At 34.6% G+C, this 17226-nt stretch overlaps 1 protein-coding gene across 12 annotated transcripts in view; it reads left to right on the plus strand.

The window, feature by feature from the left end:
• The window catches only part of Dlg1 (MAGUK family member discs large 1), a 276280-nt gene that overhangs the window by 176177 nt on the left and 82877 nt on the right, over positions 1 to 17226 (plus strand). For 11 of the 12 annotated variants that reach the window (XM_083099768.1, XM_083099758.1, XM_083099759.1 and 8 more), the window contains one exon: positions 5891 to 5926. The exons of the other annotated variant lie outside the window; for it this stretch is intronic. In XM_083099768.1, coding sequence (XP_082955894.1) covers positions 5891 to 5926 — 36 coding nt within the window. The remainder of the gene's footprint in view (positions 1 to 5890; positions 5927 to 17226) is intronic. 12 annotated transcript variants of the gene reach the window in all.

Here is a 17226-nt window from a genome sequence, read left to right on the forward strand (position 1 = left end):
TCATGAGTCACGCAAAATATAGCACATGACAATTCCTATTTTCACACTTTGCGGAATAGCATAGTTTACTTTTTTGATACTTTACTAAAATAAATATAATCTGTCTTTTTTTAATATAAGATTACTTATTTAAGCATTAAAAATTATTCGCGATAATGGATGTAAAGACACGGATTTAAGTTGATAAATTTTGTATCAAGAACCGAAAATTTCAATTATGCTAAGATGCATTGCTAAGATGGAAGATGCATTGTTGCATCTTTATATTTTTTGTCACATATTTCGTTTTATTCTATTTAATAAAAACACTGAATTTTTGTACGTTAATGGCGTGAGAATTCCATCGTGTCAAGAATGTTGACGCTGATAAGAAAATGACAACAATTTATCTGAAATTTCTTTATACATATATGCTTTCATCATTGTAATTGATAAATGCTGTTTATAATTATGACTATCTATTCTTACAGCATGATTCATTGATAGCTTGGAATTGATACGTTCTTCGAGATATTTTCTATCTATTGTTTACATTTATATCTCTTAATTATATCAATGTGCAATCGGACACTACAGAAATTACACAATACATTTCGCTTTTTTTCATTTACTTGGCTCAATTTTCTATTTTGGAAATAAAATTGATAAAAATATGACGTTAGATATATACTATATTTTATTTTTTAGAATTAACTCCTATATTATTGTTGATATAAAAAGATTTGAAACTTTTATCGCCGTAATAAAATCTATGAATTACGTCGCGGCGTGAAATACATAATAATAAGCAGACTAGCGGCGTAGAATTACAGACCGCCGTTTAATCAACATTTTAAAATTGCTCGTCGTAAACACGACAATAAATCGATTCCTAATTTATGCTACAATTTTTATGCGTCACACTTTAGAAATATTAATCTCCTGTTGTTGTAGAAAAATTTTACGATAATTACATCTATAAATAATTTTAATTAAGTTCCGTGGAAACAAGGGTGGATTGTTTTGGTTAAACAAATTTATGAGAAAATTGTTCTTTATCGCGACGTCGTTTTTCTGCATAGATTCAACCTCGTTAATTACGACGACGTGAAAACTCGTTTTTTGTAACAGCTTTCCTCTGGCCACATTTCATATTCACATTGATCTGCTGCCGCTTTAAGCCTCGAAAGCTCTCTCACCCTTGTGTAGTTATCCAAAAGCGCTTGAAAGGGTAGACGAATATTTTCGTCCTCGTAGCGCGACGCGCTACGTTCGTTGGGTAATTAAATTTCTCAGCTTCGTGACTGGCAGCTCGGAAAAAATTTTCTCTTTGACCCTCTATTGACGTCATAATCCGTCATGAGGCACCTTGCTGATGTACGTTCTTGTTCTCTTAGAGGATGATACGACAGTTTTCCGAGCAAAATTTTTTTCTAATTAATGACATCTTTACATTGTTCCACGCGTCGCTCTTTTTTTATTCAATATATAATCCGCATTTTATTTTTTTTTCACATTGATAACTAATGGATGATATGTACACCATATGTTTAAAAGAATTATAAGCTCGAATCCATAACTGAGATCTATGTTACCCTTTTCTCAGAAATAGAATGAATTATTGTACATATTTCGCCCTCCTTCCACGATCGTCTCGGATTCTTTTAGGTCATACGGCGAGACTCACAGCGAGAGACCCCCGTGGAAATTTATTTCTTTATAACCGGCACATCTCTTGTAGCTCTTCTTTCGGAAGTTAATATCCTCCTTAATCTTTTCACGTCCGGAAAACTTGGCCGGCGAAGACTCGGCCCTCGCAACTTTACGCGCCAACGTCGCGCGAACTTTTGCTTCGCGCGCATCGTCTTGTAACAAAAGTTAAAAATTTGCCCGACAACAAGAGAGAGCTTACTTTCAATTCGCTCTTTTTGCTTCTTGCTTGTTGTCCGCGTAGATCGATTTACGTGGCAGCAGTGTGGCAATCTCGCGTGGCTTTGACATGGACAACCCTCAGGCATGTCTCACAGACGACGAATATATGAATAATTTCCCCCCCCGACATGGCGTCGTCCGTCGTGGAAAATCGATATTCCATAAATGTGTAAATGTGTAACTGAATCCGGATGATTCTCTTTGCCTAAGCAAAGAATGTAACTTTGCAATGGCGACGCGATCGCGTGTGCTCCGAAATGCATTAGCGGCATCATCGACGATATATCGTCTGCATCAACATCTTCGACAATTCTCGACCGACAATAGAATCGATGAACTGAACGATATACAAATTGTTTCGGTCGTTATGACTCTCCGCGACATTATGATTTCCTGCTTCCTATTGTTTTATTTTTCATATTGATTTTAGAATGTTTGCAATTTTTAAAAATATTCATATAAATATCGACGATTTTCTTTTGATATAAGTTATAGCATGTTCGAAAAATCGGAAAATCAAATTTTGTTTCTTAGATTTACTATCGCGCAATTTTTTCGCGGAGAAACGTGACGCAATTTGATTGTTTTTCGAAAGAATTTTATCCTGTAAATCGGGAGATATTTTTTTCGTTTCGGTAGATTTTATTTGCGGTCCACTTTACACAATCGCGGGAATGGAATTTAACGGCAGATTTCGAAATTTCCAAATTTTTCGCGCGCGAGGTAAAGTAATTTACGTTTATTCGAAAAAAAAGAAGAAATATGTTGTTGCGATATATTAAAAAAAAAAAAACAAGAATTTTTCCACGTTTGTATGTATCAGGCTAACTCACGAGGGACAGATTTATGGGCAATATCCCTTGCGACGGAAAATTCGGGGTGATAACGGGGGCGGAGACAAGCGCGCGCGCGCGCGCAAATGTGTTTCGGGAATGCGTGCTGAATATCGCGATCGATATCGCGCTGCCGCCGGAAATCACGGCGTAATACGTCCACGAGCATTTCCGGCGATCGATGCATCCTGGCCGCTTGTCACTTTGTCTTCCCGTGCATGTTTCCCCTATACATATATCGTCATGCTTCCGATTCCCCGCTTACTCGCTGGCGAAAATTCAATCTCCCAATTTTTCCGTGGAAAAGAGGCCCAACGTTTTGGCCCCGGAATATGATAGCACCGCTGTGTGCGCAAAACAAAATGAAGAAATACTGGGGAGGGAGGGAGGAACGAATGCCCTTTTTCATCGTTTCGAAATAAAAAAAAGGATCGTGTCACGTTTTATTTTAACATACTCTGCTCGTCTCTATATATTTTTTTTTCTTTTTGCACGCGAACGAGGTTTATTATTTTGCGACTTCGAAGTGTTTCTCAACATCGAGCTTCAGTTAGAAACAATAAATGGAATATCGCACATATATAGGAAATGTTGTGTCACGTAGTTCAATTAATCAATCAGAAAACTTTTACATATATTTTTGGATATATTTAAGCAATAATAAAATGATAATAATAATCAACACTTGAGACACATGATAGGTTTGTGGAGGCTTTACAGAACAAAATTATTTTACATCCTCACAAAAATTATAAATCTCTAAATTATTAATCATGATTCACGGTCTAAATCGTCATACTTAGGATGCAAAGAATTTATTATTAATCTTTTTACGAAACACTAAAAAATTGAAGCGATTATTCGCCGCTTATTCATCGGAAAAAACTTTCCATAATCGAACTAATCGTGATGATTAGTCGTCATTAACGCATTTTTTTCGATTGCGTATACAACACAGACAAGAAAGGGAAATTAGGAACGTTGATTTCGCTCGCCGCGAGGTTTTCCGTGAGCTTTTTTCGTCAGACGCTACACTATGGCAGGGTAGGTTTGAATAGTAATTAATTACAAGTAAACGGAGCAACAGGCCGAAACTCGATTCATGATACGTAGCGAAATATGAAATTCAATTTGGCTGTGTACATGGCTCTCGAAAATTAAGGTTGCCATGTTGGTAAGGAATATTTTGGGAAAGATAGTGCATCGTTAAAATAACGACCATGTCGATTAATAATCTGATGTCTTTCTCCTCGAGATGCCCGGAATCCACACTTAAATTAATGGATTACGTAATGTAATCCAGGAAAGTAATATAATCAATGTCCCTGTTTACTATCTCATGTAACGATAACGTTATTACTTTTACTTACGATTCTCTCGGTGAATAATTCCTTTAAAGGAAATTTCTAACAAAATTGTGCTCCTAGTAAACTAGGTGGTGTAATAAAAATACACGTGATTGGAATTAATTTACGACGTTGAATTAAGCTCGGCTTAAAGAAGCGAAATGTGTATAATAACTATGGACAAACCTATTTCCAGTTTCTAATAATATTTCATCGATTCTCTAATCATATATAATTATCATATGTAATATAGTCACATTATAAAATTACATATATCTAATTTAATAATTGACACTTGGCTGCATATTAATTGAATATAATTTTTTTCTATTAAATATTTTTTTCATTAACACATTCCGCTTTTTTCCCATCGTCGAGAAACCAATAGATTTACGTGTGCGCGGTTATTTCGAGCGAACCTTGAAAATTATTAGGAAATCTCGTTTAATTGCCAAGAATTTTGTTTTTTTTTTTGTTTTAAATGAATACGATGTGCCTTTCGCTCTTTGGATTTAATCGAATGAAAACAACGTAAAACTCGTTTTCCTTCTTCGAACAAGTTTTTTCTTCCTTGTTTTCGTTTTTTTATTTTTTCTTGCCTTTGCTAGAATGCGTAAGGCGGATATTTTTATCTAGAAATATCAAACACAAGCAATCTTGTTTGCGTGCATTTCCTAATAACGGGTGAGCTCGAAATTACGCGATATCGATTGTGATGTTTTTAACATTCGAATGTTATTAGACTATTCGTCATTAACGTATCGCGTGTGTTAATATCTACCATTCCGCGATATTATCAGAGTAACGACGACGCGACGGTGAAGTTCATCGTTACATTATACAGTGCGGCTACGATAATTATGCGAAGCGGAAAATTTCGTGCACACGCGGTTGCCAACTTGCGCTTTTAATGAGCTCCCTGCGTTTAATAAGCGCGCGGTATGCAAAAGGACTGAATTTGCATCATGGAGAAGGTATTTGAATCCTACCAGTTTAAATGTTTAGTCGAGTCAACAAAAGCGTCGTCGATGCCCCGCCCCAGCAAGAAACCCTTTATATTTTTTTCTTTAAGTTTGCATGAGTAATCCCCGTCTCGAATGCAAATGCATGTTGTACAGCATGCAAGCACGGCTCGCCACAAACCTTCTCAAGATTCCTGAGCTGCACTCCTTAGGTAACTTTCAAAAAGCTGGCCAAAGATTTCCTATCACCCCGGCGAGATTGCAATTATGATTTTCGGCATATCTTGCTCGCTTATCGTAAAAGGAAAAGTAAATTTGTTGATTATAACAATTCATGTAGTAACAAAAATTTGAATAGATTAGTTTGAACAAATATATATTTCGCGCATACTATAAATCATTTTTCAAAGAGTTTGCATTAAATTACATACTGCGATGTTTAAAGACAATAATTTGATAAATTGAACTTTGATTATAAGTCAGTTAAAGTAAGAGCACGTGTAATGAATAATAATGATATTTATCCTCCAAATTTAATTCATAAAAATTCCATAAGTTTTCACGTAAGGTAATTTCACAATAATAATTCATTGTGTGCATCCATTGAAATTCATCAAGGAATACGCTCCTGAATGCAAACCTTTGATGTAGAACTCGTGTAATTTTTGCGTGTAAATATTGCTGATGGAATGGTGCCGTGATATTTTTTTGTTATCTTTTGGAATCTAATGTGAATGCGCGGGATGAACGATTTTGCCGGAAGCATGAAGCTTTTTAATCAAAGAACAAAAAATCACGCGACTTCTCTTCTAATTTCCTGGACGCTCGGTTGTTGCAGGCACACACTCCTCTTCTCGCGGCCGACACGAGACACGTAAGTAGAAAGTTGGTAACAAAAAGTAGCAGAGACAAGGAGATCGTTAGCGAGTGGTTGCGACCGAGAGAAGAATTGAAATCGTCACTTGTACCTAGTTTGCGTCCCCTTTAACTCATACGTTTCACTTGGCTGATAAAGTAGGTCAACTAACCTACTTATATACTAATAAAAATTAATTCATCCTAAAAACATCTGGTATGTCATATTGCAAAGACTTTTTACAAATTTGATATAATATTAGCTCTATCAGCCATTTAAATTGTTTAACGTAGTTGTATAAATTTTTCTCTCGGTGCAAAATTTGAACGAATTTATATATCACTTAAACGCGGACGATTATATTTGCGATAATCGAAAAGCATTTGTTTTATTAATCACGCAGATGATACAATTCTTTCGTTTATTTGCATTTATTTGCATTTCTACAAATTGCTCAGCTGCTATGTGTGTGCATTTTTAATATATAAAGATTATAATATATATAATATTATAATTTCGACACAATATTATGATGGTTATTTTTTCCATAATTAATAACAAAATACAAATGTTACAAAGTACAAATACTTAATAACAAAATACAAATAACTTAATAACGTGATCCACTCAATTTCTATTATAGTACAGATAGTTTGTTACGAGACAAAAGTTTCACTAACAAGCGCGACAGAATGAAGGTTCAGAAATCGAATTACAGCTGACTAAATCGAGAGACATGGGATTACAAACGTTTCATAAGATAACGCGATGGTCTCGACGCGTACTTCGAAGTTTATCGTGATGTAATTGCAGTTTCATATCGCTTTACTGTGCGGCTCCTCGTAAATTACACGCGCAAGAAGACGTAACGGATAATTATTTGCCCCTGAGTCATTAGCGTTAACGATTCTCCTTCCTGGTAGTACGTTCTAATCTACGTGCAACAATTTCGTTCTCGACATGTCGTTCCTTAATCACGATTTGATCGGTTAACTTCGATGATTATTATCCGCGGATCTTTTAAATAGATATGAACCCTTATCAGCGTAGACGGCAGATCCGAAAGTGTTCGGGAGTTTCCGAAAATCGATTCGTAATGTATATAGGAAATTGTGTCATCTCCCTCGTGCGCCTGGCTTCCTTTTACCCTCGTTTGCTTCCGTTTTGTCGAGCGGTCACGTCTAATTTGCCGTGAAATTAATCTAATCGCTTCTCGAGAAAGTTTACCAGAACTTTAATTCATCTAATTCGTCTAATTCTAAATAACAACCTAAGTAACATGTTTGTAAAGGCATGTTTATGTAAAATTTATAAAATCTTTTTATCTCTTAAACGATGATAATCGTCTTAATCGATATTTCGAGATCTAAATTTAGCTCCACACATTCGAAAAAATTAAATTTTTATATATCATTTGATTATATATTGTTTACATGTTTACATGTTTATCATTTTTTATTTTTTTACTTATAAAAGTACTTATAAAAAAATAGTTATTACATATAAAAAATTGATAGGCTACTTCACATTAATTTGCAACTTCATAAAACTTAATTTTTAATTAACGTATTCAAAAAGTTTTTTTTTACATAATAATGTCCAGCTATTTTTCTAGAGATATACAAGCAAAAATAGAAAAATGACTAACATATAAATAATGTACATTTAAATGATATATAGAAATTTAATTCTTTTTCGAATATTGGGAAATTATATTGCACAAATCGTTTCAACATGATACACATCAAACTTTAATATACTCTCATTAGTTAATGGATAATTAAGTATTAATTTTTTATGTAAATGTTAATGTAAATGTAAAAACATCGGACTTATATACATTATTTTTATTATTTAGTAATTACTTTATTGAAAAATTAAAAAATTTAGAAAATAAAATATATGCAATAATTTCGTAAAATGCGACTTACATTATTGCATCCATGTATAATTTTTCGATTTATTATTTATCTAAGAATATTTTATTAAATATCTGAAAACACCAAGTAAAAAATAAAAAAAAATATGTTTCAAGTAGAAAATAAGAAAAATATGTTATTATATTGAGATAAAGTAACATCTTTAATTATTTATTTATTAGAAAAAGGTAAAAGACAAAGTTGCAGGACTTTAGAATCTGAAAGATTCCATATATCTTAGAATTAATATTTATTCTTCTGTCTATAAATTAGATATTTTTTTATTTATACATTTCTAATCGAAGTAATTTTGCCTTTCTTTTTTGATAATTTTAATTAGTCTAATTTTTTCAATTGCATTAAAAGAGATAGAAAGAAAGAGAAAGAAGTAGAATTTGATTTGATTTTTGATTTTTGATTTGTTGCGAGCGAAGAGAAATATGGTGAAATCGGACGTTGCATACAATTCCATACGGATTACAATGACAGTGATGTTAATTTGTACAATATTTCGAGCGTGCCGCTCGACATGAGCGCTAAATTCCAATAGGCAAGCTTAAAATAATTATCCCGCAACATGAAAGTTAACCTCCACCTAGTCGCGCAGCAATACACCCCCTTCCTCCTGCCTATATACAATACATATTTACATACAAGCATTTCCCTTTTCGTATGCGTGTACATCGATCGTGTAGCTCGATGCAAAATATTCACTAACTGTCGTAAATCCGCACATCAAGCTAATTAACTATCGCGTTGCATTTAATTATTATATTATATTAAGTTGATGTGGAAATCCGCGCGCGTGTCGATATTTTGATTGGTCCATTATTCGATGAATTAAAGCTGGCATTAAATACCGAGGAAGTTACATTACGAATTTTAACGATCGTGTGTACGTGCGTGTGCGCAGTTGCATTTACTGGCACCTGCCATTTACAAATTTCTATTGAAATAAACTCGTTTTAAACATTCAGATATTCGGATTTTAATCGAGGCGTACGCGGAACCTGCGTTCCCCAAGTGCTGCTATCTCGACACATTATTCATTCAACGGAGTTGATTAGTTCCCGTTGGTCGCCAGCCTTTTAAATCACCCTTGTCTCTCGAATGTGCAAACAGACCCATCGCCTCCTTCTCAAAACTTCACCGGTTTCGTTCTCTCCTACCCTTCCTCCTCCTCTTCGGCTTCGTCGGAAGATTCATAGCGAGCTTGATTCGATTTGCAGCGTCGTTTGAAATTCAGGCAAGGGCGTATTTCATTCGTCGACGGTCGACGAAGGGGAGGATGCAGCATGAGAGGAGAGGGGGGGAGGGAGTCGGCCGATGAATATCAAGCTTGCCAAATGGAGTAAACTGCAGCCTCCGGCTCGTGTAATCTTCCGGAAGTCGCCGTCTGCCGTCGATTATCCTTCTCTCTCTTTTTGTCCGCCGTTTTATTTCCCGCTTCGTTTCCCGCTTCTTGTCTCATCACACCTCTCTGTTCCCTCCCCTCTTCCCCTGTCTTCGGGGCTGTCTTCTTCCTGTCGCCGCGATCTCACCGCGACATTCCTCCCCTTGGCCTTGGCAGTAAATCAGGCGAACCTGGTGCCGCATGATCCGGTGAAATGAAGCCAAGTCGTTTTTTACGTCTCGTCTAGGCGGGAATCATATTTCCGTCGTGGATTCCCGGAGAGCTGTTTGCCTTCCTTCACCGCACGGAAAAATCTCGCGTTAAAATGACTGCCCCGTGAATAGAGATTCATGGCGTGGAGCGAATTCTGGCATAGCTTGGCAGATCCCACGGGCGTTTATCAATACGCGGTGAATATCGGTTCCGGTATTCATTTCTTTTGGATTAACACTGTACGTTAAATGTTTCAACTTAAAATATAATATATCAGAGAAAAATTTGTTTTTTTTTTATGTATCCACCATAAAAAGAACAATAAATATCTCCAATTTGATGCGAATAATGATAAAGATATTTTAAAAACGTTATTTTTACGATGATCGCATAAATGTGTTCAATATTGTACGTCGCATTTGTTTGAAATTCGCGATTCAGTGTTGAATTCATCATTCTTCTCTTTTGCATATTTTTAAAGCTTGTCATCAAATTTCCGATGATTAAATATATTGAATTATCGATTGTTTTCCAACAAATTCCACACTTTTCTTTATAGAAATAGTACTGTAGAATGTCCTGGGAGGATACTTATTATTCGCGAACGGTAACATAATTTCGTTCTTGATAATGAGAATTCTCGAGCTTATCCGCATGAGTCATTCCGAGACTCATTTTCCGCGAGGCAAAGTCACAACTTCGATCGCCATCTAAAATTCGGGACTTGAACTGCACAAACACGTTCCCACGGGAAAACACCCTATTTCGCATTACCCGTTGAAATCCCATCAGGCCCTTCATTTTGCCTCCCTTCAATACGCCATGTTTCCTCTCAATATTGCGCCATTATGTTCAGGAGCTTATGTCTATCTTGATTAGATCTTCACTTAACTAAAACAACGCTAAAACGTCTCTGTGGAACATGAAATATATATTTTCTTGGAGTTATGGAAGTTGGGAGTTGGGGAGTATGGGAGTTATGGAGTTTATGAAATTTCTTCAAATCGTATAATTTTTCATTAATTTGGGTAATAATATTAAGAATATGTCATTTTTTTAAAGTTTTATAAACATTATTTATAATTCCCGATTAATATAATCAATTATAAATTATAATCAGAAATTTTAAGCTTTTTTCCTGCTCTCTTTTTCTTTTTTTTCTCATTGAGATAATTTTTATTACCACGAAGCATTCTTTATTTTATAATTAAATTATATTATATATTCGGTATTATTTATCATATATTCATCAGAATAATCGATATCGTATTTCCTCTTGACGCGATCCATTAGTGATTAGGGATCATCGGCCAGTAGCTCATGTTGATTACCACGTGGTGTTCCTCCTCTTGGCACTTGCCGCTTCCGGTCCTAGCGTGGCATTATAGGCTGCCGGTACTATAACGGGACACGTCATATAAATCACGTCGAATGACGTGCATGCTTTGCTCTCTCGGTGCGTCCCCTGACGTCGACGCAAATTGCCGACATTACTCGTTAGTGACGTATCATGACTGATCCTTCCGTTCCGAGAAGATCACCACCGGTGTTGCCCTTCGTGCTAGTTTCACACGTCTAATAACTCAATTCTATATTAATTCTTTATTAGATCGTTTCTTAATCATTAGATAATCTCTATTTATTAAATCTTAAACATTTCTATCGAACATCTAAAAATTAAGTTGAAAAAAGCTTATTTCAAAACTATCTTGGATCCATATTTTTAAAAAATAAATTATATGCTTAAGAAATTATCATAAAATTGCCGTAATTTTATACATAACACATTCTTCTACATTTTTTAAATATCAATTTAAAACAAAAAATTTCTTCAATCCAGAAATTTAACGATTCTTTGTAATTTAATATTCCATTCTTTTGAACATTGTCGTCTTTTTTTAATTTTTTTTACTTTTTTGAATAAAGCAATTATTTTTTTTCTTGTTTATTTTTGATTCTGCATTTCAAAGAACAAGGTTAAATTAACGCAACGTGTTTCTTCAATTCTTAATAATCATTTTTCCGATACGCAGGGCATATTGCGTGCTGGCAATCATTTATCTTTATTTCACGGGGGATACTCTGTTGCGGTTCGTACGAGGCGTGGAATTTATATTAATGGTGGCACGCATAGATATTAGGAATAATTACATTTTTCCGTTGGAATGCTATTCCGTACGCGAGGGACTCATATTCGTATAAATGTGTAGCATTTATTGTATGCGGAAAATACTGAGATAAATTGCAGAGCGCGCGATTCTATTAATATGAAAAGTGTCATTAGGTTTGTACATGGAACTATCTCTCTTATTACTTCATATTATGGTGTATTCTTTTTTTTGATAGACTTAATATTTATTATTATTTTAATTTTGATTATCACTATTAAAACATTGATCGCAAACATAAATATTGTGAAAAATACTTCGATATTAATCCTTCACCGCGTTTACTTTACAATTAATAAAATTATATCCCTTAGAATTTTCCGCTCGGCAAATTATGCAAAAATTATCCGAGAAAGTTTCGCTTACGCTGTACATATAGAGATATAGCGGATAGGATGAGAAGAGACGCTATGAAAATCAGCGTAAAAATGAGCTTTTGGTCTCCTTGTATAGAAAGGATATACATTTTTTGCTTCATAGACTTCTCGATTGTGTTAATAAATATCAAAATAACTAAACGAAAACGCATGTCCTTGGTATGTTCAATCGGAAATGTTTGCTCTGGAATTAGAACATTCGCAGCTGTGTTCCTTATGAGGTAGCACATGCAGATACGTGTTCTTTCTAGGTGCATAAACTTCTTAACTTCTGTAATCACTCGGTCGCGGTTCGTTACATCCAAGCAAATTGCAAACACAGATTGCATCGGGATCGAACGCAATCGATTCGATTTCGGCAAAAAGTGCCGTATTTTAGTCTTAATCATGCGTATCTGATTTGAATATGAGCAGAGTACAGATGAGATTCTTTGGTTTCTGTAAACACAAAATTTTGCAGATAATAAAATTGTATTAGAACAGAATATTCGTGAGTAATCAATTTCTAAAATAAAATAATTGTTAAAAATTGTATTAAGAATGGCAACGCGTGCGCGTTCAACTCAATGCATAAGGCATAGCATAAAATGAATCTTATTATAGATATTGCACAAGATTTTTAAGACGTCGTAAATATTAATCAACCTCAACGAATATCTTCACCGCGCGAAAATAATTAATGCTTTGGCGGATATGGATAATTCACTTTTATAAAACGTTCTTTCGTTCGTTTCTTCGCTCCACGATCGATATAATGCCTCCGAGTTTATGAATTGATTTATGAAGCAGGAAACGCGTCCAGATGTTGGTTCCTACCAGAGACGGTTTGCCTGCATCTGAAAATTGAAGAATATTATCATAATATATTCCGGCTCATCTGCATCAGAATTATCAAGTAGATAAAGACCAAGAGAGGTTTTATAAACGTGACCGAGTTTCTCTTGGGAAAATAAGCGTACGGTAAACTAATCATCAAAATAATAAATACAGTTCTGCGCGATACGTAGTGTTTGTCATTCGAAATATGTACATTGCTAATCTACAGTCACGTCGATTATAACGAGATAATTTAAACATTGCCAAATATTGAGACTCTGGCAAAGAATGACGATTATATTGTGAACTTTACACAAAATTTCATAAACTATTTTTAATGACGATACAACAACGAAATAAGTCATTATTTCAATAGCATGTTACAGTAGCAGAAGAAAATGAATTATTCATAATTCACGCCCTTTACAGGAAACCTTTATTTAGTGATAAGTTAACATTAGAGAAGCGAAAAAAACAACCAAGGAGATCACGGATGCCGCGATGAAATTTAAAATCTCAGAAGTGTATTTAGGTCGACTTCTCGTTGCCTCTGACAGCTCTCGTTTGTCCTGTCTTTTTAAAAGTACCGGACAATTTCCGTAAGTTTATCTTCGCGAAACTTGTTCGGCGCGCGCGTAAAGCCCCGCCGAGTAATTTGAACGAAAAGTAAACTCCGCAGCTCTGTATTTTGCTTAGCTTGCGTTCCAGCATAAGAAACTACTGTGCCTCAACGGGTCGATGTGAAATTGAGACAAACTCTAAGTGTTATTTTAACAATTATTATTTCGGTTTGAATATTATTAAAACTGCAAATTCACACGTTCTAACATAATATTTATGTACATGTTATTGTTTTACGAATGACTAACTATTGGACGCGTTTTTGCCTATTTATAGTTTTTCAATTAAAATTGAGCACAATTCCAGTTTTTTTATCCAATCCAAAAATTTGACCCAACATTTTCCCAAATCAAGATTTTCCTTCTTATAATAATTACATTATTTAATTTAATTGATTATTATACAATAGTACGTGGCAACAATACTTGGTCAGGCATATTATAAATATAATAATCTTCAGAATTAAATGAGACGAATTATTTAAACGTTTGACTTATCTCAAATGTTTATGCAAATTTTGGATATATAATTAATCTTTACACAGGCTGAATCTATTTACCACATGTACACATACATACAATCAGCTAACGCGTTTTGACTCCAACCATTCCGATATCTCGTTAACACAAAGCAAGATTGCGGTGATAGAAGGGGGTAAAGATATAGGGAGGAAGACATTGTGCATTTGCGTGGATTTCGGGGTGGAATAAAGTCGTAAACTTTCCGGTCGTAAACCGGTAAATGGTGTACGTGTCGTAGAATGGAATTCGCTGGCGTTTGTGTCGGAAGATGCGTCTGGGCCGATCGCCTTAATGGTCGGACCAGCTCACATTCCATTTACGTAAACCATGAAACACGATACTGTAACTCCTCGTGCTAGAATTACTAGTCAAAACTAGACTAGAGAGTTATGTAGAGAGGGTCTTTCGTGGAATTGCGTGTAGTTCGTCTCTTACTCGTCTCTTGCTCACTAGAAAACATTTCTATTCCTGCTCGATCCGCGAGTCTCGACGATTATAGTATAGTTGTAACGTACGTTACAACCCATGAAATATATAGAAATAATACCAACGATGGAATAAACAATTCATCACTTATCCCCGAACAAATGGAAGTTGATATTTTGATTCTCGATTTACGTTTGTTTCCAATTTAATATCGCACTACGTCGATACAATACAATTATTCTGAAATTGCTTTAATCTTTTTCAAGCGTTTTAATTTTACAATGTTTTTAAAACGGTTAAAAAATATTGAAAGTTTCATTTATATTTTTAAACGTTTTCATTTTCTAATTACTCTGAATATATATGTTTTAATATTTTTCAATATTTTTTATACATGATCAATATTATACAGATTATGTGAATTTTATCACTCGACGATCAAATGTTATACTGAGTGAAAAGAGGGATAAACGGAATTAGTACGTAATCTATTGACACATTTAACAATTTATCCTCTTTTCGATCTCATACAAGCTGAGAGAGAAGAGGGAGGCCGAAATGATATAATTAAAGTTTATACGCGATAATTAAATTCGGACGCGTCAGCCCTTACAGGAACATCTTTGTTAACTGCAGACTATCTAGAAGTAACGATGCTCTAAAGTGTCTTAATTCTCGTGGAAATTCTTGAAAGCATGAGGGTTAGCAAGCGCGAGAAGAGGAAATTCATACTCTCCGCGTCTCGATAAATTCTCATAGCGGGAGTTTATTGCACCATGAGGACGTTCTTGGGCATTCCGCGGATTAACTCGTCAAAGTGTTTCCCAAGAAATTGTCCGCTCCGTTACCTTACGATCTATATCACGAACCTTGAAGTTGTATGCAACTATGTGGTGCGGTTTGAAGTTCGCCGCTGCTAAACTTGGAGTTGCAACGTACGCGATGATAGACCCTTCCCTTCTTTGCGATAGCAATCAAAAAATTACCAAGGCACCCGAAAATAATTAGAAATTCGCACAATTTCGATCATCGCCGTGAAAATTGATCTGATGCATTTTCGCGTCGATAAATGATTTTATTCTCAAAGAAAACAGAATCTATCGTATAAAAAACATGGATCCATATTTGTGCGACATACATTTTCATCACTTTAATGTATAATAATATTTAATGTATAATATTGAACGACTGAGAACTAAAGAGCAAAAATTGAATTTCCAAACGCGAGATAATAATAAAAGGAATATGGTGGATTTATTTTCATTAATTCGCTCGAAATTGAATCGCAATTTGTACAAATTGAGAGAGCCGTTATAACGAAAGAAATCTGGATACTATAAGCGAAGAAATTATGGATGGAAAACTAGAAAAGAGAGCTATAAAAATCATCGATGTTATGCGCAAGAGAAATAATTCCGACTTGATTATTTATCGGTCAAAACGTGCGATAAGAAGAATAGAAACATTCCCATTTTGCACCTCGATTGAATCGACAATTTCGTATAAAGATAGAGGCATTTGTGCAATTCTGAGACTAAACTCCAGTTTACGATTTTACGTGGTAAATTAGAGCAACGTATCATTTCATATGAGATATTTGGGGCTTTACTGTTCTCCAGCTATTATCGCGTTGGAATCACTCCCTGTGTAATTCGATAAAGATGTCCTGTTCGAAAGAATGGATTTTTACGAGGGGAAGCAACGTTTGACAATCCCCTCTGCGTCGTAGAAAAACACTAGGCATTGCCAGTAGTCAGAAAAGAATGGGAAAAGAAAAGCAGCCGGACGTGACTGGGATAAGGGTGGCTTCCGATTCGCCTGCAAATTCCCTGAAACCTTTACCTTGCTGATACGAAATACAGGATTGGAATAAATTTACAGCCTTTCGTGCTTTGTTGTATTAAGCATTTCGACTGCTCTCTCTCTCTCTCTCGCTCTCCCTTTCTCTTTCTTTTTCTTCCTCCTCTTTCGTTTCTTAAAAGAATACTTTATTCGTTGTCTTGCTTTAATCAAATTCAAATATATTACTAATACTAATAATAATTAGAAAAAATTACACTATCATGTTATGAGTAAGAAATGAAGAATTTAAAGAGAATGGGAGATGAAACAATTATTTTATGTTTAGCATTTTTTGAAGCAATAATAAATTCCCTATTTAAAAAATATATGCGGAATAACTTGTAGTCTTGCGATATGATTTTTGTAATACAACACTTTGAGATGAAAAGTATATAATGTTCAAAATAAAATTCTCCGAGCGAAACAATAATTCGGACATGCAAATGTCAGCACTTGTTTGCGCGAGTTACGCGGAGCATTTTTATTTTGACATTTTACTTTTGCAATTTAGCTTTACAACAATACTATTTAACGCCTGACATCTTTCATCTTGCGCGATTTCTTAAAAAAAAATTATCGTAGTTTTATTCTAGAAAATTGTCCTTCTTTATGATACACAATGAATTAAAATTATCGCGGTTGTGAACGGTTTATCATAAGTGTCAGTCGCAATCCTTTATGTTCCCACAGAACATCTTCGAGGTTTATGCGGCGGCAATAATTTTTATTTCGTTTTAGAAGACGGTCGGAATTTCTCGTTTAGGTGGCCGTAATATTTTTTACGTACGTTTAAAATACTTGATACATATGAATAAAAAATAGTGTATATTTATTTCGCTTTTTTAAATATGTATGCATATTGTCTATCGTTGATATCATTGAGATCATTAATATAGTAAAAAACAAGTTTTTTTTTAAGTTTTTAAAAATTTTAGATCTCTCTTAATTAAAAGAAAATTAGTATCAATATAAATCTAGATTATAGCTACAATTTTTCATAAAAGAATAAACTATTATTTAAT

This window comes from Camponotus vicinus, unplaced genomic scaffold (genome assembly GCF_025532165.1).
Source record: "Camponotus vicinus isolate PSW18456_S1 unplaced genomic scaffold, iyCamVici1.0 SCAF_5, whole genome shotgun sequence".
NCBI lineage: Eukaryota > Metazoa > Arthropoda > Insecta > Hymenoptera > Formicidae > Camponotus > Camponotus vicinus.